Source organism: Somniosus microcephalus, chromosome 10 (assembly GCF_052327205.1).
Source record: "Somniosus microcephalus isolate GS21.2 chromosome 10, FLI_Smic_1.0, whole genome shotgun sequence".
Lineage (NCBI taxonomy): Eukaryota > Metazoa > Chordata > Chondrichthyes > Squaliformes > Somniosidae > Somniosus > Somniosus microcephalus.
The window spans coordinates 179203952-179227931 of NC_140996.1; the positions used below are offsets into that span (position 1 = coordinate 179203952).

A 23980-nucleotide genomic window follows, 5' to 3' on the forward strand; every position below is an offset into this window, starting at 1 on the left:
ATCGTAGTTTCCTTTATTTAAATTGAGGACCCTAGTCTCTGAGTCAACTACTTCACTCTCCATCTTAATGAAGAATTCTATCATATTATGATCGCTCCGACCCAAGGGGCCTCGCAGAACAAGATTGCTACTTAATCCTTTCTCATTACATAATACCCAGTCTAAGATGGCCGGATCTCCAGTTGGTTCCTCGACATATTGGTCCAGGAAACCATCTCGTATACACTCCAGGAATTCCTCCTCCACAGTATTGTTACTAATTTGGTTAGCCCAATCTATATGTAGATTAAAGTCACCCATGATAACTGCTGTGCCCTTATTGCACGCATCTCTAATTTCCCTTTTAATGCCATCCCCAACCTCCGCATTACTGTTTAGGGGTCTGTATACCACTCCCACTAACGTTTTCTGCCCCATGGTGTTTCTCAATTCTACCCATACAGATTCCACATCATCAGAGCTAATATCCTTCCTTTCAATTGTGTTAATCCCCTCTTTAACCAACAATGCTACCCCGCCTCCTTTTCCTTTTTGCCTATCTTTCCTGAATATTGAATATCCCTGGATGTTGAGTTCCCAGCCTTGGTCACCCTGGAGCCATGTTTCCGTAATCCCAATCATATCATATCCGTTTACCTCTATTTGCGCAGCTAATTCATCCACCTTATTATGAATGCTCCTCGCATTAAGACACAAGGCCTTCAGGCCTCCTTTACCTTCAAAGCCTTTCCACCATCTACAAGGCACAAGTCAGGAGTGTGATAGAATACTCTTCACTTGCCTGGATGAGTACAGCTCCAACAACACTCAAGAAGCTCAACACCATCCAGGACAAAGCAGCCCACTTGATTGGCATCCCATCCACCACCTTAAACATTCACTCCCTCCAACACCGGCGTACCGTGGCTGCAGTGTGTACCATCTACAAGATGCACTGCAGCAACTCGTACCATCTACAAGATGCACTGCAGCAACTCGCCAAGGCTTCTTCGGCAGCACCTCCCAAACCTGCGACCTCTACTACCTAGAAGGACAAGTGCAGCAGGCAGGTGGGAGCACCACCACCTGCAAGTTCCCCTCCAAGTTACACACCATCCTGACTTAGAAATATATCACCATTCCTTCATCGTCGCTGGGTCAAAATCCTGGAAGTTCCTTTCCTAACAGCACTGTGGGAGTACCTTCACAAGTACTGCAAGTGGTTCAAGAAGGCGGCTCACCACCACCTTCTCAAGGGCAATTAGGGATGGACAATAAATGTTGGCCTTGCCATGGACGCCAACATCCCAGGAAGAAAAACTCCTTGGTACAAAGTATACGATAGCATAAAATCTATTATATAGAAAATTAAATTGATATTTATTTTAATGGCCAAGTTTAGAAATACTTATAAAGCTCAGGAATACAGACATTACATTTGTACTGGATAGACAGAGATCAAATCAATTTGTTCGAGTTCAAAGCTTTAAAAGCACCACAGAACTGAGGAAATTATGCTTGATCCTCCAGTCTCAATTTTCTGATTTCATCTGTGCTGCTATGCCCAACTGCCTCCCTTGCAAGGAAGAGGGAAAATCAGAGCGACACATATCTTCAAGCAAGTTCTATAAACTTGTCAGCCAGCTCAATATGGCACTGGTAAAGACTTAGGAGCAGATCATCCATCTACTTTCTCAGCTGCAATTAGTGCACAGCACAGGGAGATCAGAGAAAATACTGTGATGTCCCTGAAATCTCTGCATTTGCCCTATGCTGACTGTTCCTTCAGTGTGTAGCTAGCTGGAAGAAACTTCCCCTTTGAGATTGGGTAAGCTCCTGTAGTAAGGAGAGTAGCTGATCAACAGTATAATTTTAAATCAAATGTAGTAATCTAAATTTGAAAAATTGTTTCAATCAGCCCAACTATCAAACTGCACTAATTTATGAAACTTTGTTTTTCAATATACAAGTTTATGGTGCACCATTGAAGAACTAGTTCATTCAGGCGATATTAGACCCCGACAATGTAGACGAGGTAATTCATCCAATGGCCAACTCCTGTATTTGGACACTAGAAAATCATGACAATGTACAACCTTCAGATAATAAAGTCTCAAAGGGTTGAAAAATGAATTTTAGAACTGGCTTTCAGTCAGTCAATGTTCGTCTCAGGCGAGTCTTGGAAGACAAGGAAAGTAGATACAGGGATCCCTCCCCAACCGCAGGTTTGTCATAAGCGAATTTCACGTATACACGGTTTCCACTCTGCGACAATTTTTGTCAACCGCGGCAGTGAAATTCGCATATGCGCGGTTTTTAATTTAGGAACAAGGTAAAAAAACATGATTTTTATGCTATTTATATGCTTTTTATATTCTTTTTTATTGTGTTTATAGTGAATTTGCCAACTGCGGTTTTACCGGATATACAAAAATGCATTAGGAAAAAAAGGGGGGCTTTTGGCAGTTACAAAAGACAAAAGACGGTGGAAGCCCTAGAGGAGTATAAGAGGTGCAGGGGCATACTTAAAAAGGAAATTAGGAGGGCGAGGAGGGGCCATGAAATAACACTGGCGAGCAAAATAAAGGAAAATCCTAAGATGTTTTATAAGTATATTAAGGGCAAGAGGATAACCAGGGAAAGGGTAGGGCCCATTAGGGGCCAAAGTGGCAATCTGTGTGTAGAGCCAGATGAAGTAGGTGGGGTTTTAAATGAATTTTTTGCCTCAGTGTTCACTATGGAGAAAGACGATGTAGATATAGAAGTCGGGCAAGGGGACTGTGACATACTTGAACATATTAGCATCGAGAGGGAGGAGGTACTAGCGGTTTTAGCAGGCCAAAAAGTGGATAAATCCCCAGGCCCGGACGAGATGTATCCCAGGCTGTTGTGTGAGGCAAAGGAGGAGATTGCAGGGGCTCTGACACAAATTTTCAGAACCTCTCTGGCCACAGGGGATGTACCAGAGGACTGGAGAACAGCTAATGTAGTACCATTATTCAAGAAGGGTAGCAGGGATAAACCAGGGAATTACAGGCCAGTGAGCCTAACATCTGTGGTAGGGAAATTATTGGAAAAAATTCTGAGGGACAAAATTAGTCTCCACTTGGAGAGGCAAGGATTAATCGGGGATAGTCAGCATGGCTTTGTCAAGGGTAAATCATGTCTGACCAATCTGATTGAATTTTTCGAGGGGGTGACTAGGTGTGTGGATGAGGGAAATGCTGTGGATGTGGTTTACATGGACTTCAGTAAAGCTTTTGACAAGGTCCCGCATAGGAGACTGGTCAAGAAGGTAAGAGCCCATGGGATCCAGGGGGCCTTGGCGCGTTGGATCCTAAACTGGCTGAGTGGCAGGAGGCAGAGGGTGATGGTCGAAGGTTGCTTTTGTGACTGGAAGCCTGTGTCCAGTGGGGTACCTCAGGGATCGGTGCTGGGTCCCTTGCTGTTTGTGATCTACATTAATGATTTGGATGAGAATGTAAAGGGTATGATCAGTAAGTTCGCGGATGACACGAAAATTGGTGGGGTGGTAAATTGCGAGGAGGAAAGCCTCAGGCTACAGGACAATATTAACGGGTTGGTCAGATGGGCGGAAAAGTGGCAAATGGAATTTAACCCGGAAAAGTGCGAGGTGATGCATTTTGGACGGACAAATAAGGCAAGGGAATACACAATGAGTGGTAGGACCCTAGGAAGTACAGAGGGTCAGAGGGACCTTGGTGTACATGTACATAGATCCCTGAAGGCAGCGGAACAGGTAGATAAGGTGGTTAAAAAGGCTTATGGGATACTTGCCTTCATTAGCAGAGGCATAGAATATAAGAGCAGGGAGGTTATGATGGAGCTGTACAAAACGCTGGTGAGGCCACAGCTGGAGTACTGTGTGCAGTTCTGGTCGCCTCACTATAGGAAGGATGTGATTGCTTTGGAGAGGGTGCAGAGAAGATTCACCAGGATGTTACCTGGGATGGAGCGCCTCAGCTATGAAGAGAGACTGGACAGGCTGGGGTTGTTTTCCTTGGAGCAAAGAAGGCTGAGGGGGGACCTGATTGAGGTGTACAAAATGATGAGGGGCATAGATAGGGTAGATAAAGAGGAACTTTTCCCCTTAGTAGGGGGGTCAATAACAAGGGGGCACAGATTCAGGGTAAGGGACAGGAGATTTAGGGGGGATTTGAGGAGGAACTTTTTCACCCAGAGGGTGGTTGGAAGCTGGAACTCACTGCCTGAAAGGGTGGTAGAGGCAGGAACCCTCACAACATTCAAGAAGCATTTGGATGAGCACTTGAAATGCCATTGCATACAAGGCTATGGACCAAATGCTGGAAAATGGGATTAGACTGGACAGGGAGGGATGGGCGGCGCAGACACGATGGGCCGAAGGGCCTCTTTCTGTGCTGTAAAACTCTATGACTCTATGACCACGGGGGTTTACAGGGACGTGTCCCCCGCGGTTGGGGAGGGATTCCTGTACATAATTTATACTTTAAAAAAAAAAGTTATGGAATATAACTAAATATATTAAATAGAAATAAAGCTAGATTAATAAAAAGGAGAGCAAGAAAATGGACAAAAGCAAAAGATGTGGCAAGCTAAATTGCTTAAAATTTCTTACTTAAAAGAAAGTTTTATTTAATTATATATGGCTAATGTTACAGTAATAAAGCTAAACTAAGAAAATGGCCAGCCTAAGAAGGCTGGAATGGAACTACCAGCAATTCAAGGGTTAATACTGCATAATCACATACAGTTTGCTCCTGATAATTTTTGCATTAAAACATTGAATTATCCAATAATTTGAATTAAGCAATGTAAGTAACAGTATAGTGGGAATTTAATGCTTAAAATTACATTCAGATCATTTGAATTAAGCCACTTGGAATTAAGAGTAGACTGTACAATAAGCATTTCTCTAACTTTAAGGGTCAACTGTACAAATGCAATTGCTATAATACAACTACCTAAGACAACTCAAAAATGACTGAAATTGGAACTGGAGGAATCACTTTTACTCCTGACAGGATTTCTGGAAACATCTTGCTGTAAATTGTGACATATGAAGCAAGTAATGAATATTTAATACAGTACAGCAGTTTTGTTTATCAGTTTGCAGTGTATTCTGTTCCACATCAACAACATCTGGTGACAACAAAGGGCAAATAGTCTGCAGCAAGCAATGACAACCAGTGCAGAACCAAGAACCTTCTTGGTTGAATGGAGTGAAAGTTCTTCACTTTCTCATAGCAATTGCACAAAACCAAAATACTGGGAATTAATTAAATGAGCACTTAGTACTGCACCACTTCATTGCCAGCCACATTTCCTCCCCATCATTTTACAGATTTGTGGATCTAAGACAATGAAATCAGGGTTTATTTCTGGCAGGCAAAACTAATAGAACACTTTTGTCTGAAGACCTAAAGAGAATCTTGTGGTATAGACAAGAAAACTAAAAGCTGCACTTTGCATTACACGAAACGAGAACAGACAGGCACATATTCAAGTTAAGTATGCATTTACATACATCAGTTCCTCATTAGAAAATAAATTTAAGGAAAGCAATCTGCAACACAGATGAGCTTAATAACAGTGGTTCCATGATTATATGCAATTCAATTCCCTTTAGAGCCATTCCATTCCAAAAAGGACATTTGAGCTCCTCTCTTCATTCACGCATCATCTGATTTTCATTAATTTGGAACAATGAATAATATAAAGCAAATTTTTAGGAACAGTATTCTCAGAAAACTGCAAAATACTGCAACTATACATTTCCCTTTATAAGATTCTCAAAATTCACAGATCCCCCAAAACTCAAGAGAAAAACCCTAAAGAAAAGGACTTTGGACTCTTTTCTAACCACTTCAGGGTGAGCAAATGTATTGGGCCTAACAGAGGGAGATTCAAGGTCAAAAACCAAGATTTGGTATTTTAAAAAGGCATGTTTGGGCTTGTAAAGGAGAAAGGCTGCAACAGGAGATGGGGTCAACCTCTGTAATAGGCAGTTTGAGAATTGGAGTTAATCAAGCTGTCTGGGGAGCTGTCCAACGTCACTCAGCCCCTATCAGATAATTTATATTCTAACAATAGACCCACGGAAGAGCAGTCCCCACCCAAATTACAGGACCCATCCAAAACATGCATAAAACAAATCACCTTGCCCAACTCCATAGAATTCTCAGTTCCAGTCAGGAAACTTGAAACCTGAACACAACAACTACAATCAAGTAAGAGCTCAACAGCTCATGGAACCATCCCGAAACCACTTCATACATTACTATTAACGAGCCCGCCAAAATCTTACAATAAACCGGGATTGATTTGGCGTGCAGATTAGGAGGCCCCAATTAGTATAACTGAAGGCCTGTTTTCTCAAGAAGACAGTACAGTACAGTTCAACAGTTCAGTTCAGCAGTTACAAGTTCTCTACAAGCTCTACAGTTTTCAGCAGTTCGAGTTCGAAGAAGTTCACAGTTCTAGAAGCAGGTCAACACACAAGAAACCAGAGCAACAGTTTCAGTGACCATCAGACACCTCGCGGCAACAAGGGCCTTACGAAACAACCAACCGGGTACGGCAGGCACCAACCAACACATCCAGCGAACCCCGAAACCGCGAACCAGCTCAACTGTCAAGGATTCGTTTGGTGAGCATTATCCCTGGTCCTCTAGAGCCCAACTTAGCTAGTAAAGTGGGATTGGGAGGGGTGAGGTATTTTTCTACTGTAATTTCCCTCGTGTGTATCGAAGTGTACCCCATTTTATTGGAGTGTTAAGATTGTTGTGTTATATTTTCTCTCTTGAATAAAGATCAAAGTTTCTTGCACCAAAACCAGTTGTCTGCTGCACTTTTGTCACAACCCCCAAATAAGTCCAAGATCTAGAACCAAGGGAGTGGGAGCAATTCGAACCGCTCATAAGTCAGTCAGAGGTGAAGCTGACACACACCACCACCCCCTACACCTTTTTGATGCAAAAAGGCTACTGCAGCTCCCTCTCCATGGTTAATACCAAGATACAGTCTCTCATCAGAAATAAATCCCAACTATCAACTCCAATAGTCATTGTACCTATTTTATAACGTATTAAAACACAATGTTTTTACAAACCAGCATATTATAGATTACCTTTTCTGAGCTTCTTGTTTACTGCAGCACACTTCACAGTAGTATTTATATTCACTACACAGTGTCTCTGTATTACTAAACCCCCTGTGCAAAAAAAGGCAAATTTCACGTTAATCTCCAATATTCATCAATAAATTCAATTTTAAGATGAAAATTAACTTTATTTTAAAAGGACACCTATAAATCATTAAGTCTGATCATTTAACATGCAAAATTAGTAAAAATTGTTTTTTTTAAAATCAATTGCAAAGCTAGATATCATTTTTAACATTTTACTCAGCATACCTCAAGCAATGTGTAATTGAAGTGTTCTGCTCCACATCAACAGAAAGGTCTAAAAAGTCTTCATCTTTGCTACTTACCTGTGAAGTAGGGACAATTTAAAATTACTAATAGCAGGAAGCAGTAATACAATAATCTGAAAGCAGTTTATGATGAAATACAACATACGAATGTAATAAGAGATTTATTCTTTCTGGGACTGCAGTGGATAGTTTAAATGAATAGAAATGTGATTCCGTTGTTAAAGCAAAAAAGAAAACCCAAAAGTGGTTATTCAAACTGCGTCAACCACACATTTAAAAGGGAATTCAAGAAAAAAATTAAAGAATATGGGGAAAGAGCAAGGAAATAAGATTATGATTATGATATTCTGATGTGGAGCTAGCACTGGCACAACGGATCAAATGACATCCTCCACAGTTCAAGCTACCACAGACAATGAAAGGAGTGGAAAATAAAAGCTAATTACTACTGTTATATAGCAAATTAGTCACAATATGTTGTTGACATTCCCCCCCCCCAAAATTTCCTTGTATTTTGAACAAATTCAACATGATTACAAGACTTACAAATAATAAAGTTGACAAATTTTGAAATCATTAAGTTTGTTGAATGCTGAACTTACAGTTTCACAGTTAAGACATCTGGTTTCATTAGTTAATGTTCCTTGAAACATCTCATGCACCCAGGTTGGTTCCGGTATGTCATTGCCATTGCCATTGTCATCATTAATACAGCCATTATGTAGCTGTCCATTTTGTTTTTCCTGCTTTTTCTCTTCCTGCAGGATATCAGCAATGGTGTTTAACAAGTAGTTCAGGAACTCATGAGCATCTTGTTGCATGTAATTATCAAAAAGTTCTGAAATAAAAAACAGTTAAGATGCGTGTGAACAATTTTGTCTGTATTAATAGGGAGCATAATATATGCTGCAATACAATTCCAATTAGAACAAGCTACTCAATTTAGACTACAAGAGGCCCCAGAGGCTCAGGTAGGCCTCAGTGCGGTATCGGCAGCGGGTGGAGGTGGAGCAGCGCGACTACAAGAGGTCCCAGAGGCTCAGGTAGGCCTCAGTGTGGCATCAGCAGCGGGTGGAGGCGGAGCAGCGTGGCAGAGCGACAAGAGGCCCCAGAGGCTCAGGTAGGCCTCAGTGCGGCATCGGCAGCGGGTGGAGGCGGAGCAGCGCGGCAGAGCGACTACAAGAGGCCCCAGAGGCTCAGGTAGGCCTCAGTGCGGCATCAGCAGCGGGTGGAGGCAGAGCAGTGCGGCAGAGCGGCTACAAAAGGCCCCGGAGGCTCAGGTAGGCCTCAGTGCAGCATCGGCAGCGGCGGGAGGCGGAGCAGCGCGACTACAAGAGGCCCCAGAGGCTCAGGTAGGCCTCAGTGAGGCATCGGCAGGAGGCGGAGCAGCGCGACTACAAGAGGCCCCAGAGGCTCAGGTAGGCCTCAGTGAGGCATCGGCAGCGGGTGGAGGCGGAGCAGCGCGACTACAAGAGGCCTCAGAGGCTCAGGTAGGCGTACCAATCTCCAATCTCAGGCAAGGAGAGAGGTAAAAAGTATTCAAGGTGTGACGTCACCACAAAACAGGTAGGTGATTGGTTGGAGTATTTCTCTCGTTTTAAAACTTTAAGTCTGTGGTTTATAGTTTTAAGGTTGCTGTGGTGTACCAAGGCCTTTCTGGTGCAGAGTGACTGTTGGTAAACCATTTAACTGGTGTAACTAGAGGGATTGATTTAATTTAAATCCAATTAATTAAAGGGGATACCAGCATCTAAAATCAGGCAGAGGGTGTCCATAGCTAACAATAAAAAATTTAATTAATTACATAGAATGGAGCAGGTGATGTGTTACTGTTGCAAGATGTGGGAGCCGGTGAACCCCATTGAGGCTCACGGTGATTACGTCTGTGACAAGTGTCTGCTGCTACAGGAACTCCAGCTCCGTGTTGATGAGCTGGAGTCTGAGCTTCAGACACTGTGACACATCAGGGAGGGGGAGAAGTACCTGGACTCTGTGTATCAGGAGGTGGTCACACCCATGAAGTTAAGTAATTCAGATGTAGCCCATGGTCAGGGACAGGACGGTGTGACTACGAGTGAGGCAGGTACGGGGATCCAGTCGGTAGAGCTGGAGGAGCCGCAGCCCTTGCTCTTGACCAACAGGTTCGAGGTTCTTACTCCCTGTGGGGACAGGAGCAGGGACTGCAGGGAGGATGAGCAACCTGGCCACAGCACCGTGGAACGGGGGGCCATTCAAGAGGGGGGAGTAAATAGAAATGTTGTAGTGGTAGGGGATAGTATTATTAGGGGGATAGATAGAGTTCTCTGCAGCCGAGAGCGAGAGTCCCGAAGGCTGCGTTGCCTACCCGGTGCCAGGGTTAAGGACATCTCCTCTGGGCTGGAAAGAAACTTGCAGTGGGAGGGTGTGGATCCAGTTGTTGTGGTCCATTTTGGTACAAACGACATAGATAGGACTAGGAAGCCGGTTCTGTTAAAGGAGTATGAGCAGCTAGGGGTCAAATTAAAAAACAGAACCTCAAGGGTAATAATCTCTGGATTATTACCCGAGCCACGAGCGAATTTGGCTAGGACAAATAAAATTAGAGAGTTAAATGCGTGGCTCAAAGACTGGTGTGGGAGAAATGGGTTTTGCTTCCTGGGACACTGGCACCAGTACTGGGGCAGGAGGGAGCTGTTCCGTTGGGACAGGCTTCACTTGGCCAGTGCTGGGACTAGAGTCCTGGCGGATCATATAACTAGGGCTGTAGAGAGGGCTTTAAACTAACTAGTGGGGGGGAGGTTCCTAGAGAGCAAATAATAAAAATGACAACAGAGAAGGTCATAGGCTTAGGTAGCAGTGGGGAAATTAAAAACCAGAGCGTGTCAGGAAGGGGCAGAAGGTATGGAGTAAAAGGTAAAGTAATAAAAAGGGCAAAAGCAGGAACTAAGTGTCACAAAACATATTTGAAAGTTCTCTATCTGAATGCACGTAGCATTCGTAACAAAATAGACGAGTTAATGGCACAAATAACTACATATGGGTATGATCTTGTGGCCATTACAGAAACATGGCTGCAGGGTGACAATGCCTGGTAATTAAACATACTAGGTTATTTAACGATCAGGAAGGACAGGCAGGAAGGAAGGAAGGGGAGGTGGGCTGGCTATGTTAATACAGGTAGACTATCCTTTATCCGAAAACCTCGGGACCAGCCGTGTTTCGGTTTTCGGAAAATTTCAGAAGGTGGGTCGGCGGGGGTCGGGGTCGGCGGGGGTCCGTGGGGGCGGGGGTCCGCGGTCGTGGCTTGTCCGTCGCTGCTAGCCTGGAATGCAATGAAGTTCCGCATTTCCACCAACAGGTCGTCATGCTCGGTCGGAACAGGGGCCGGCACCGCCGCGGGCTCAGAGCTCTCGTTGCTTTCGAGCCTTTGGAAGAGAGTCAGGTGGTTCCGCGGGGGGGTCGGCGGGGGGTCGTGCGCACGACTTACGCTGACCCTCTGCTCAGTGTAAGTCGTGCGCCACTCTGGTCATGTCGTGCGCACGACTTACGCTGACCGAAAAAACCTTCGGTTTTTAGAGGGTTTCGGTTTTCGGAAGTTCGGATAAAGGGTAGTCTACCTGTAAAGGAAGGAATCACTGTAATACAGAGAAATGATATTGGGTCAAAAGATCAGGATAATGAAACAGTTTGGGTGGAGGTAAGGAATAATAAGGGGAAAAAAACTAGTGGGCGTAGTCTATAGGCCTCCGAACAGTTGCAACTCTGTTGGACGGAGTATCAATCAGGAAATAGTTCAGGCTTGTAATAAGGGAGCATCTATAATTATGGGGGATTTAAACTATCATATTAATTGGACAAAGCAAATTGGGCAGGGCTGCCTTGAGGATGAGTTCATTGAGTGTATTATGGTTGGGTTTCTTGAGCAGTATGTAACTGAACCGACCAGGGGGCAAGCAACCTTAGATCTGGTCCTGTGTAACGAGACAGGATTAATTAAAAATGTCCTAGTAAAGGATCCCCTTGGAATGAGTGACCATAACATGGTTGAATTCCATATTCAACTAGAGGGTGAGAAGGTTGGATCTCAAACAAGCGTGCTAAGCTTGAATAAAGGAGACTATGAAGGTATGAGAGCGGAATTGAGTAGAGTGGATTGGGAAAATAGATTAAAGGGTAAGACGATACATGATCAGTGGTGTACATTTAAGGAGTTATTTTACAACTTCCAAAAAATATATATTCCACTGAGAAGAAAAGGGTGTAAAAGAAAAGACAGCCATCCGTGGCTAAGTAAAGAAATTAAGGATAGTATTCGACTAAAAACAAGGGCATATAAGGTAGCCAAATCTAGTGGGAGGATAGAGGATTGGGGAAACTTTAAAAGACAGCAAAAAATAACAAAAAGATTGATTAAGAAAGGGAAGATAGATTATGAAAGTAAATTAGCAAAAAATATAAAAACAGATAGAGAGAGTTTTTATAGTTATATAAAAAGAAAAAGGGTGGCTAAAGTAAATGTTGGTCCCTTAGAGGATGAGACCGGGAAATTAATGGTGGGAAATATGGAGATGGCAAAAACACTGAATGAATATTTTACATCAGTCTTTACAGTAGAGGACACCAAGAATATCCCAACACTGGACAAGCAGGGGGCTATGGGGGGGGGGGGGGGGGGGGGGGAGGAGAAAAACACGATCAAAATCACTAAGGAAGTGGTACTCGGTAAAATAATGGGACTCAAGGCGGATAAATCGCCTGGACCTGATGGCTTACATCCTAGGGTCTTGAGGGAAGTGGCGGTAGGGATTGTGGATGCATTGGTAATAATTTTCCAAAACTCCCTGGACTCAGCAAAGGTCCCGGCAGACTGGAAAACTGCTAATGTAACGCCCTTATTTAAAAAGGGCAGTAGACAGAAGGCTGGAAACTACAGACCGGTTAGCCTAACATCTGTGGTAGGTAAAATATTGGAGTCCATTATTAAGGAGACAGTAACAGGACATTTGGATAATCATAATTTAATAGGACAAAGTCAGCATGGTTTTATGAAGGGGAAGTCATGTTTGACAAATTTGCTGGAGTTCTTTGAGGAAGTAACATATAGGGTGGATAAAGGGGAACCAGTGGACATAGTGTATTTAGACTTCCAAAAGGCATTTGACAAGGTGCCACACAAAAGATTATTGCTTAAGATAAAAAATCACGGGATTGGGGGTAATATTCTGGCATGAATAGAGGATTGGCTATCTAACAGAAGGCAGAGAGTTAGGATAAATGGTTCATTCTCGGACTGGCAATCGGTAACTAGTGGTGTTCCACAGGGGTCAGTGCTGGGTCCCCAACTCTTTACAATCTATATTAACGATTTGGAGGAGGGGACCGAGTGTAACATATCAAAGTTTGCAGATGATACTAAGATGGGAGGGAAAGTAGTGAGTGAGGAGGACATAAAAAACCTGCAAGGGGACATAGACAGGCTAAGTAAGCGGGCAGAGATTTGGCAGATGGAATACAATACTGGAAAGTGTGAGGTTATGCACTTTGGCAGGAAAAATCGTAGAGCAAGTTATTATCTTAATGGCAAGAAACTGGAAAGTACTGAAGTACAAAGGGATCTGGGGGTCCTGGTGCACGAAACTCAAAAGGTTAGTATGCAGGTGCAGCAAGTGATTAAGAAGGCCAATGGAATGTTGGCTTTCATTGCTAGGGGGATAGAATATAAAGATAGGGAGGTATTGCTTCAGTTGTACAAGGTATTGGTGAGACTGCACCTGGAATACTGCATACAGTTTTGGTGTCCATACGTAAGAAAAGACATACTTGCTCTCGAGTCAGTACAAAGAAGGTTAATCCCGGGGATGAGGGGATGGACATATGAGGAGAGGTTGAGTAGATTGGGACTCTACTCATTGGAGTTCAGAAGAATGAGAGGCGATCTTATTGAAACATGTAAGATTGTGAAGGGGTTGGATCGGGTGGATGCGGGGAGGATGTTCCCGATGATGGGTGAAACTAGAACTAGGGGGCATAGTCTTAGAATAAGGGGCTGCTCTTTCAGAACTGAGATGAGGAGGAACTACTACACTCAGAGGGTGGTAGGTCCATGGAATATGCTGCACCAAAAAGCTGTAGAAGCTACATCATTACATAAATTTGAAACAGCAATAGAGTTTCCTAGAAGTAAAGGGAATAAAGGGTTATGGGGAGCGGGCAGGAATTTGGACAGGAGTCTAGGTTCGGATCGGTCATGGCCCTGTGGGTAGCGGAGCGGGCCCAGGGGCCCTGTGGGTAGCGGAGCGGGCCCAGGGGCCCTGTGGGTAGCGGAGCGGGCCCAGGGGCCGTGTAGCCTGATCCTGCTCCTATTTCGTGTGTCTAATTCTGTTAGATTCAGGAGATGGTTCTGTGATAGTAGATTGGCGGTTAGGATCAGATCAGCCATGATCTTATTGAATGGCGGAGCAGGCTCGAGGGGCCGATTGGCCTACTCCTGCTCCTATTTCTTATGTTATGTTCCTAATTGTGATCTTTACACTGGTATCCGCGTAATAAAATAGTAGACTTATCGAAGCTATCAGCCAATTCCAGTAATCAAAATAACAGAGGGTGATGTGGGAGTGCCAGAGAATGAGTCCAGGATTGTCAGCCTTCAACACATACTGAAAGTAAATTGTACTGAAACAATGTAATGCCTTCTCATGAAAAGTGTAACAGTGCTATGTTCTGGAAGCGTCTGATATACCATGACAAGATAATTTTGCTTTCAGTCAGTGTTTGGCTCAGGGAAGTACTGATTTCAGCAGCCATGTCGCTGAAGTGGAGGGAAAGAATGTTTTGGTAGAAGTTTGTGATCCAGGAGCAAATAAGGGATGAATATTTTGGAGCGTTGAGGTTCAGAACTTTCCCTCAGGAAATTAAATGTCCACGATGGGACTGATGGTGGCACATGAAAATTTCACAGCCCCATTTAAGGGGATGAGAATTTTAAATTTGTGGTTTGAGGGATCAGAATCCAATGTAGGTCAACAATGGCAATGTTGATGGGTGAGCAGGACTTTGTGCAAGATAGGATATGGGCAGCAGAGTTTTGATGAGCTGATGTTTACGCAAGTTGAAAGATTGGACTCTGGCCGGAATAGCATTGTAATAGTCAAGTCTGGAGATGACAAAGACATGGATGAGGGTTTCGGCAGCAGTTCAGCTGAAGTATGGGTGAAGACCAGCAATGTTACAGTACTAGAAGTAGGCAGTCTTTGTGATGGAAAGAATATGGGGTCGAAATCTCAGCTTGAGTTTGAAAAGGACCTTATGTCAACACCTTCAGGAAAGGTGGAGGAGAGAAAACAAAAGAAAATTGAAAACAAATGAAACATTGTTAATTATACAAAGACAGTCAAACTGTTTTTCCATTCAAGAATTACAGTACTGATATTCCATAATATTCAGATAATCTGTATATGCTGTGATTTATTTTCTAATTATTATGCCATCCAAATATTAAAATCATTAATTAAGGGGAAAATAGAATATGAGAGTAAGCTTGCAGGGAACATAAAAAACTGACTGTAAAAGCTTTTATAGATATGTGAAGAGAAAAAGATTGGTGAAGTCAAGCGTAGGTCCCTTGCAGTCAGAATCAGGGGAATTTATAATGGGGAACAAAGAAATGGCAGACCAGTTAAATACATATTTTGGTTCTGTCTTCACAAAGTAGGACACAAATAACCTCCCAGAGATGTCGGGGAACATAGGATCTGATGAAAGGGAGGAACTGAAAGAAATCAGTATTTGTAGGGAAATGGTGTTCGGGAAATTGATGGGATTGAAGGCCGATAAATCCCCAGGGCCTTATAATCTACATCCTAGGGTACTTAAGGAAGTGGCCCTAGAAATAGTAGATGCATTGCTGATCATCTTCCAATATTCGATGGAATCTGGAACAGTACCCATGGATTGGAGGGTGGCTAATGTTACCCCACTATTCAAAAAAGGTGGTAGAGAGAAAACGGGGAATTACAGACCGGTAAGCCTGACATCGGTAGTGGGGAAAATGCTAGAGTCCATTATAAAAAATGTAATAGCAGAGCACTTGGAAAACAGTGACAGGATCTGACAAAGTCAACATGGGTTTACAAAAGGTAAATCGTGCTTGACTAATCTACTGGAATTTTTTTGAGGATGTAACTGGTAAAATAGATAAGGGAGAACCAGTGGATGTGGTGTATTTGGACTTTCAGAAGGCTTTCGATAAGGTCCCGCATAAGAGATTAGCGTGTAAAGTTAAGGCACATGGGATTGGGGACAAGGTATTGACTTGGATAGAGAACTGGTTGGCAGACAGAAAGCGAAGAGTTGGAATAAACGGGTCTTTTTCCGAGTGGCAGGCAGTGACTAGTGAGGTACCGCAGGGATCGGTCCTTGGACCCCAGCTATTCACAATATATATTAATGATCTAGACAAGGGAACTAGATGTAATATCGCCAAATTTGCAGACTACACAAAGCTGGGTGGGCGTGTGTGCTGTGAGGAGGATGCCGAGAAACTCCAGGATGATTTGGACAGGTTGGGTGATTGGGCAGAAGCATGGCAGATGCAATATAACGTGGATAAATGTGAGGTTATCCACTTTGGTGGCAAAAACAGGAAGGCAGATTATCTGAATGGCAATAGATTGGGAGAAGGGGAAGTGCAACGAGACCTGGGTGTCCTTGTGCACCAGTCGCTGAAGGTAAGCATGTAGGTGCAGCAGGTGGTTAAGAAGGCAAATGGTATGTTGGCCTTCGTAGCGAGAGGGTTTGAGTACAGGAACAAGGATGTCTTGCTGCAGTTGTACAGGGCCTTAGTGAGACCACATCTTGAGTATTGTGTGCAGTTCTGGTCGCCTTATCTGAGGAAGGATGTTCTTGCCATGGAAGGAGTTCAGCGAAGATTCACCAGGCTGATCCCTGGGATGGCAGGAATGACGTACGTGGAGATATTAGGTCGATTGGGCTTGTACTCGCTGAAGTTTAGAAGAATGAGAGGGGATCTCATTGAAACTTATAAAATTCTGACAGGACTGGACAGACTAAATGCAGGAAAGATGTTCCCGATGGTCGGGGAGTCCAGAACCAGGGGTCACAGTCTAAGGATAAGGGGTAGGCCATTTTGGATAGATGAGGAATTTCTTCACCCAGAGAGTGGTGAATCTGTGGAATTCTCTACCACAGAAGGCAGTAGAGGCCAATTCATTAAATATATTCAAGGAGTTGGATATATTTCTTAAGGCTAAAGGGATCAAGGGGTATGGGGAGAAAGCAGGGACCGGGTACTGAATTTGGATGATCAGCCATGATCGCATTAAATGGCGGAGCAGGCTCGAGGAGCCGAATGGCCTACTCCTGCTCCTATCTTCTATGTTTCTATGTCAGAATACTATTGCAAGGCAAAAAAATGGACAAATTGTTAGCCTTCTCCATGTTGACTTGCCCAACATTTACCTACCTTACAATGATCAACCATCTCCACTCATTTTGTTAGGTGCCCCTAGTGTCAGCATTTAAAATCACTGAGGTCTTATCAGACTGAATGGCCTGGATTTTGCGGTTGTAATGCTGGTGAAACTGTCAGCGTTCGCCGTCATTACTCTGTGAAATTGACAGCAACTTCTGGCATCCGCACGTGCAGTTAAACACGGAAATTGAGAAGCTGCTGTCAGTGATTCCCTGCTCCTCCACAGGGTGCACTGTTGAAGTCCCCGCAGACGGAAATCTTTAAAAAAAAATCACTTGATTTGACGTGAATTCAGCTTTTTACGCTCTATTCTCGCTGTAAAAACCCTTAAAAGATTTAAGCCTTGTTTAATGAGGTGTAACTGATTTTAACGGCGTATTAAGTCATAATTACTGCTGAAAAACCTCTCTGGCCCCCCCCAAAAAATTTTTAATTTTTATATGTGACGTCTCATTTCCTACATTACATGATAAAATTCCGTGATTTTTAAAATAATAAAAAAAAAAATTACATTTATGATATTTCAGCTTCTACCTTAATCCCATGTGTATGGCCCAATCTTTATTTGGCTCACTGTAAAATTATTAAAAAGTAAAGGATAATCAGTGCATTTTATTTCCTGTCTGTGAGAATTCTTCAATGTGATTGACTGCTTAGCCTGTTTGATGACATCACTGATCACTGTTGCTGGACGCCAGAATGAAATTAACGTTGGGAAAGGTGAAATCCAAGCCACAGAGATCGCTAGATCCTTGTGGACAACTTTTTTTCTTTTTTGAGGTCAGCGGCGAGCGTCGTCACTTTGCTCCTCTCGCAAAATCCGGGCCATTACATCTTTGACATTTGTTCACAAATTAGACTGATCTAGCTTCCCTTGTTTAAAAATCTTACCATTTTCTTTTCGTAGTCTTGTTATAAACTTTTTGGGAGGTATTACACCAACTTTCTTCTTTTGTGTAGCTATATTGTGGAAGAGATCTGCCAAGCACGTGAGTAGGTTTTCCTTTCTCCTGGGCTGATTCTTGTAGGCTAGAACTTTCTCTCGAAATGGACGGCAAAAATAAAGTGCCTGAAGGACTGAATTACAGTAGCAGGTATTCCCAAACTAATAGCACAAGAGAGGACAAAACAAGTTGAAGTCAGTCACAAGGTAGATCCAAAAACAGTTCAGGAAAATAAAAAAAACAATACTTTGGATGCTGATAATCTGAAATAAAAACATTTTCTGTTTTTAAATTCAGAAAAATAAAACTTTTTACGCAATTGTATGAATAAATGATCAGAACTTCCTAGTCATTCTGACGTGATACCAATTTTAACAGATATTTTATCTATTAAGCAAAATGTTATCCTGTAACTTTTTGTTGTATCTTCCAACCCAGGTAGCGTTAGAGTACAAAAGTTATTTTTTGTTTTAAAATAACTAGAGGTACTGTTACATATTACTGTGTGTACATGCACAAAAAAAATTATCAAATTATTCTTCAATTTTGTAAGTTTCAGAATTATTTTAAAATTGGGCCAGAATTTCCTGAATCTAACATACGCAAAAATTGTATCAAAATTTAGGCCGGTTTCTGCGCTGATATTGCCGACAGGAATTTGCACCCAAATTTCCTATGAAGCTTATTTGCTTATGTTGGAACGTAAAAGTCGTGAAAATGAACACAAACACTGCCACAAATAGGAGAAATATATCGGCCTGCTGTTTTCTGCCACGTCCCCTCACTCTGAGCCTCTTGCTTCTGCCATTATGTAAAACTGGGGAATGCCCAATGGGAAGGCAACTAAATTGATTAATCCTTTTGAAGGGGGTGGGTGGGGTTTGAAAATTTTCAGGTGCACGGAGGCTTGACAGCTCTTTGGTTAAGTATAGTGCAGGCTGCAGTAGGAATTTTTTAATAAAAGACTGCAGAAAAAATTGCGATCAAACTCAAGAAATCTCAGTTATGCTGATATTAGGTGACCTCAGGCCGTGCTGCACCTAAATGTTTGCACATAAATCTACAGCAGTGCATTATTCGTGTAAACCCAAGAACCCGAGTTGTTCTTTTGCATGGGAGCCGAGCTATGTAAATAAAAGGCAGAACACTTGGGGGAGGTAGTGCAAGTGATCATGGACATTTGAGCATAGCATATTTCCGCATAAAACCACCGTAAATCAATTACATAGAAATTGCCTCCAAACAAATGGTGCAACTCCGTTCTTGCACCATAGTTATGCCGAATCTTTCCAGGAATTTCCTGGCCATTCTGTACAACTATTGATTTTCCAGCCTGGAACCAATTAAAATCAAAAATCAGCTCTATAGGTAAATATTATGTACTTAACATAAACCATCTGGTCTGTTTTAAGAAAAAAAATCACTTTTTTAAATGTTTGTATAATTTCCATTTCATTCTTAAAGTGTGATGCAGATACTTGGGTTATGTAAGCCAGCGATGACCTTTTCCAGTATTTCTGCTCATAATTATTGATCAATTGAACTGATTTGTTTAGAGATTGACCATGAGCTCCGATCCTGCCCCCATTCCAGTCTCCAGATTGATTGCTAAAATATAGCAAATTATCAGCAATGACTGTGGGAGAGGAAAATACAGAAAGAAAAACTGCCTGGAAAATTGATTCTCCCACCAATAGTAGTTGGTGAAAATCTCTTTTAGATGGCTATTAAGGGTCTTAAGCAAACTACATTTGAGTAGCTGACACTCATCTTGGTTCCTAGATATACACAACATGAGAGTGCACTAAAATATACAATTGACACTAATATAGCCGTCTTACTTGGACCAACTACAAGGAGATAGGGTGAGAAATGTGTGAAGTGCAGAGACACTGTTGTTGAGAATAAGGTATATTAAGCATTTTGTCAGGACAACATAAAGGAGCTCTACATCTCTTGCATCTCATCCAACTGACCTGGATGTACTAAATGCTGTCACCGCTTAACAAGAGGAAAGATAGCTGACTCCCCATGCCAGCACCATTACCACTCATCATTAAGTGCACAAATACACATAAAAATGCCTTTAATGATTCAATCCCTTTCAGGAATATTTAGAAACATAGAAGATAGGAGCAGGAGTAGGCCATTCGGCCCCTCGAGCCTGCTCCACCATTCAATGCGATCATGGCTGATCATCCAAGTTCAGTACCCGGTCCCTGCTTCCTCCCCATACCCCTTGATCCCTTTAGCCTTAAGAAATATATCCAACTCCTTCTTGAATATATTTAATGAATTGGCCTCGACTGCCTTCTGTGGTAGAGAATTCCACAGGTTCACCACTCTCGGTGAAGAAATTCCTCCTCATTTCTGTCCTAAAAGGCCTACCCCTTATCCTTAGACTGTGACCCCTGGTTCTGGATTCCCCGACCATCGGGAACATCCTCCCTGCATCTAGTCTGTCCAGTCCTGCCAGTATTTTATAAGTTTCAATGAGATCCCCTCTCATTCTTCTAAACTCCAGCGAGTACAAGCCCAATCTCTCCTCATACGTCATTCCTGCCATCCCAGATATCAGCCTGGTGAATCTTCGCTGAACTCCTTCCATGGCAAGAATATCCTTCCTCAGATAAGGCGACCAAAACTGCACACAATACTCAAGATGTGGTCTCACTAAGGCCCTGTACAACTGCAGCAAGACATCCTTGTTCCTGTACTCAAACCCTCTCGCTATGAAGGCCAACATGCCATTTGCCTTCTTAACCGCCTGCATGTTTACCTTCAGCGACTGGTGCACAAGGACACCCAGGTCTCATTGCACTTCCCCTTCTCCCAATCTATTGCCATTCAGATAATAATTTGCCTTCCTGTTTTTGACACCAAAGTGGATAACCTCGCATTTATCCATGTTAATATGCATCTGCCATGCTTCTGCCCAAATCATCCTGTAGTTTCTCGGCATCCTCCTCACAGCACACACGCCCACCCAGCTTTGTGTCGACTGATTTATAAATCAGTCCTCTCTATGTAATGTCTGTGATGCAAAGAACATTTCTTGCATGTTCTGGTAGAAAGGCATGAAAATTAGCGCACCATTTTCTTCGCCCTTCAGGATCTGTGAAAGATCCTGATTAAAGATCAGCATTAAAAATCAGTACAGTTTACTTTGGCGTAACACAACTGGGGTGGAAGATTCTACATAATATGATTGGTGAATAACAAAAGTGCAAAATAACTAATGAAGAAGAAAAACAGACTTAAATGTTTAGCCAATAATGGGGAGAAAATAAACCAATGGCTTGATGGTCATGATGGCCAGCAGACTAGAGGCACAAGAAATATTTTAAATATATATATGTATATTTATTTATTAATGTAGCAGACTTTTGGACAATAAATCATATCACCAACTCTATCGCTAAAATGTTAAATTAAAATTCAATTAAAACAGAGCCTACAAGAAAGATAAATTAAAATGTATTTAGCATTCTGCATGATTAAAAAGCCCAACCAAATTTGAAAATAACATTGTGCCTGAAAGATAATGCTATTAGTTTTGGGCTGTAAACATCGCAGTTGTCTCCATACTGCTGCACTCAAATCGGAGACTAGTAACATAACCTCCATGATGCTTATTTGCATTTTGTTACAAGTGCAACAGCTGCCATAGCGAGTGATGCTATGGAATTACAGGGTACACTGGACATTTCCTTTTTTCCATATCACAGTATTCATTCTTCTAGTATCTTATTTTCTAATTAAACAACATTCTTAAATCACTACTGGTGATTTTCCTAGGATTGGTTGGCTCTGTATTGGTCTCCATAGTGTCCTAAAGTGTTAGATCGTAGCAAAAGTTTAAGAGTGTAGATTAATTAGAAAAATATGAGGGCCTGTGGATTTCACTTTGGGCGCAATCAGCAATCCAGGCGCAAACTGTGAAGTGTTTGTCTTCTCAAGTTTCTGTTCAAAATCATTTGCATATCGCCGAACGTAAAATCTGCCATGAACCAGCGCAATTGGGCAGCGTTTTAGAATGTAATTTTGCTTTTAAAAAATGTTGCTTGATATATTTAAGAGTGGTAACTTGGTGCAGTTTGATTAACACAGCTGAAAATGGGTTTAATTACAAAAATAAGCATTTTTAAATCACAGAATCACAGAAACCCCACAGTGCAGATAGAGGCCATTTCGGCCCATCGAGCCTGCACCGACACATATCCCACCCTATCCCCATAACCCCACGTATTTAATCCCCCTAACATTAAGGGTCAATTTTATCATAGCCAATCAACCTAACCCGCACATCTTTGGACTGTGGGAGGAAACCGGAGCACCCGGAGGAAACCCACGCAAACACGGGGAGAATGTGCAAACTCCACACAGACAGTCACCCGAGGCCGGATTTGAACCCGGGTCCCTGGCGCTGTGAGGCAACAGTGCTAACCACTATGCCACCGTGCTGCCAGAGTCTGAAGTCCACCACCTGAGTAGCCCAATTTTAAATAACTGAAAATGACTTTAAAAAACTATACGGAACCATTTACTAGTTACATTAGTGTAGTCGTAAGTTTCTTAAATTAACAAAAATATTTAAAAGCTTGTAAAACATATCTATTAGTGTCCTTGTGCCTAAAAAACAGCTTAATTTAAGAGCCTCCTTGAAGGCCTACAAACGGATGCAATTAGCGGAAACTTGCCATGGTGATTAATTCGATCTGGGGGCGTGGCCAGCTTTGTGGGCAGTGCCGGCTTCCAGCGCGCTGTTTTTTTTTAAACTGGCACAAAAGATTGCGGAAACTCGATTTGTGCTGATTTGGCCGATTTTAGGAGAATTGTGCGGAAAAAACCACTGCAACCTAGTGGAAACGCCAGGCCGAGTTGCTCTTACTTAGGTTTGATTGTATTTAACGGATGGATCAAAATACAAGCCACATTTTAAAGGAATATAGGTTAGTGATGTCACAGTCATAACGGCACAGAAGGAGGCCTTTCAGCCCATCAAGTCCGTGCCGGCTCTCTGTAGAGCAATCCAGTCAGTCCCATTCCCCTGCTCTATCCCCGTAGTCCTGCAAGTTTATTTCCCTCACGTGCCTATCCAGTCTCCCCTTGAAAACATGGAGTGTGTCCGCTTCCACCACTTCCGTGTTTTCTGTACAAAGTAGTTCCCCATCTCCCTCAATTTAAACAAAATTTAACAAGGCTTCCTTGATGGCTCAATGGGTAAATACATTACATTGTATGGTACTTAGCTATACTAACCAAGAAGGTCCCAAGTTTGATCCCTGGTCTGTACTGATCTCAGCTATGGTAACGATGGGGACAGTGGAATTGATCATAGCATTCCTGCATCAGGGGAGGAATCAGCCAGAGTGCCTGCTGCAGATTAAATTCAGAGATCAATGATGAGATTACAACAGTGAATATCAGGGGAGGACAGAACAGGCTCTGCTGTTATGCCTGTTGTCATCAAAGACTTGCCACCTTGCTCACACATGAAAAATGGGCACTTGGGGAAAGTCCTGGAGGGTTGCAGGCACCCATTGAACTGCACCATAGCTCAAGTAACTGCCTTCAAAAGGGAGATGATGTTGGAGTTTTGCAGGGAATTATCAAGGTATCTCCTACCTATTAGGATATATCCTCATTTTAGTAGCATATTTGTGGTCTCATGGAGGCTCATTTCAGGAGGTCTGCTCTCCTCCAAATCTACTCTAATGAAGTACTATGAGGAAGGGTAGCCAGAATGCCCTGCAGTTGCTCCATTTGATTTTTAGCAAAGATCTAGCACTTTAAGTCTCAACGGAAACCTATATAATGCCAACCAATCCTAGAAAAATCACAACTAATTAAGTACACGGGAGAATCTAGCAGGCAGAGATTTCTACAGGGTGGGGCACCTTCAGGCCAGTCTAAAGTTCTGCTCCAAAAAACAAACAAACCATTACGTGACACTTGGAAAGAGACCTGAAATGGCAAACCTATAGAAGACTGAAAATATATTAAAACAATATCATTGCCTACTGGATCATGATCATTTATTATCAAATAAGAGAAATGGGCTAGTACTTCTCATATTCATAACCTCTTTATGTACTGAGGGGTGTACACTCCTGCACAACAGTAGTTCGTATACAGGATGCTGGACATGCAG

General features: G+C 42.6%; 1 protein-coding gene across 1 annotated transcript in view; it reads right to left on the reverse strand.

Annotated features, from left to right (window-relative positions):
• The window catches only part of LOC147111885 (ubiquitin carboxyl-terminal hydrolase 12-like), a 61429-nt gene that overhangs the window by 22645 nt on the left and 14804 nt on the right, over nucleotides 1-23980 (reverse strand). The window contains exons 3-6 of the mRNA XM_085999266.1: nucleotides 17774-17987; nucleotides 8016-8251; nucleotides 7394-7470; nucleotides 7109-7192 (exon numbers count right to left, since the gene is read on the reverse strand). Coding sequence (XP_085855392.1) covers nucleotides 7109-7192; nucleotides 7394-7470; nucleotides 8016-8251; nucleotides 17774-17987 — 611 coding nt within the window. The remainder of the gene's footprint in view (nucleotides 1-7108; nucleotides 7193-7393; nucleotides 7471-8015; nucleotides 8252-17773; nucleotides 17988-23980) is intronic.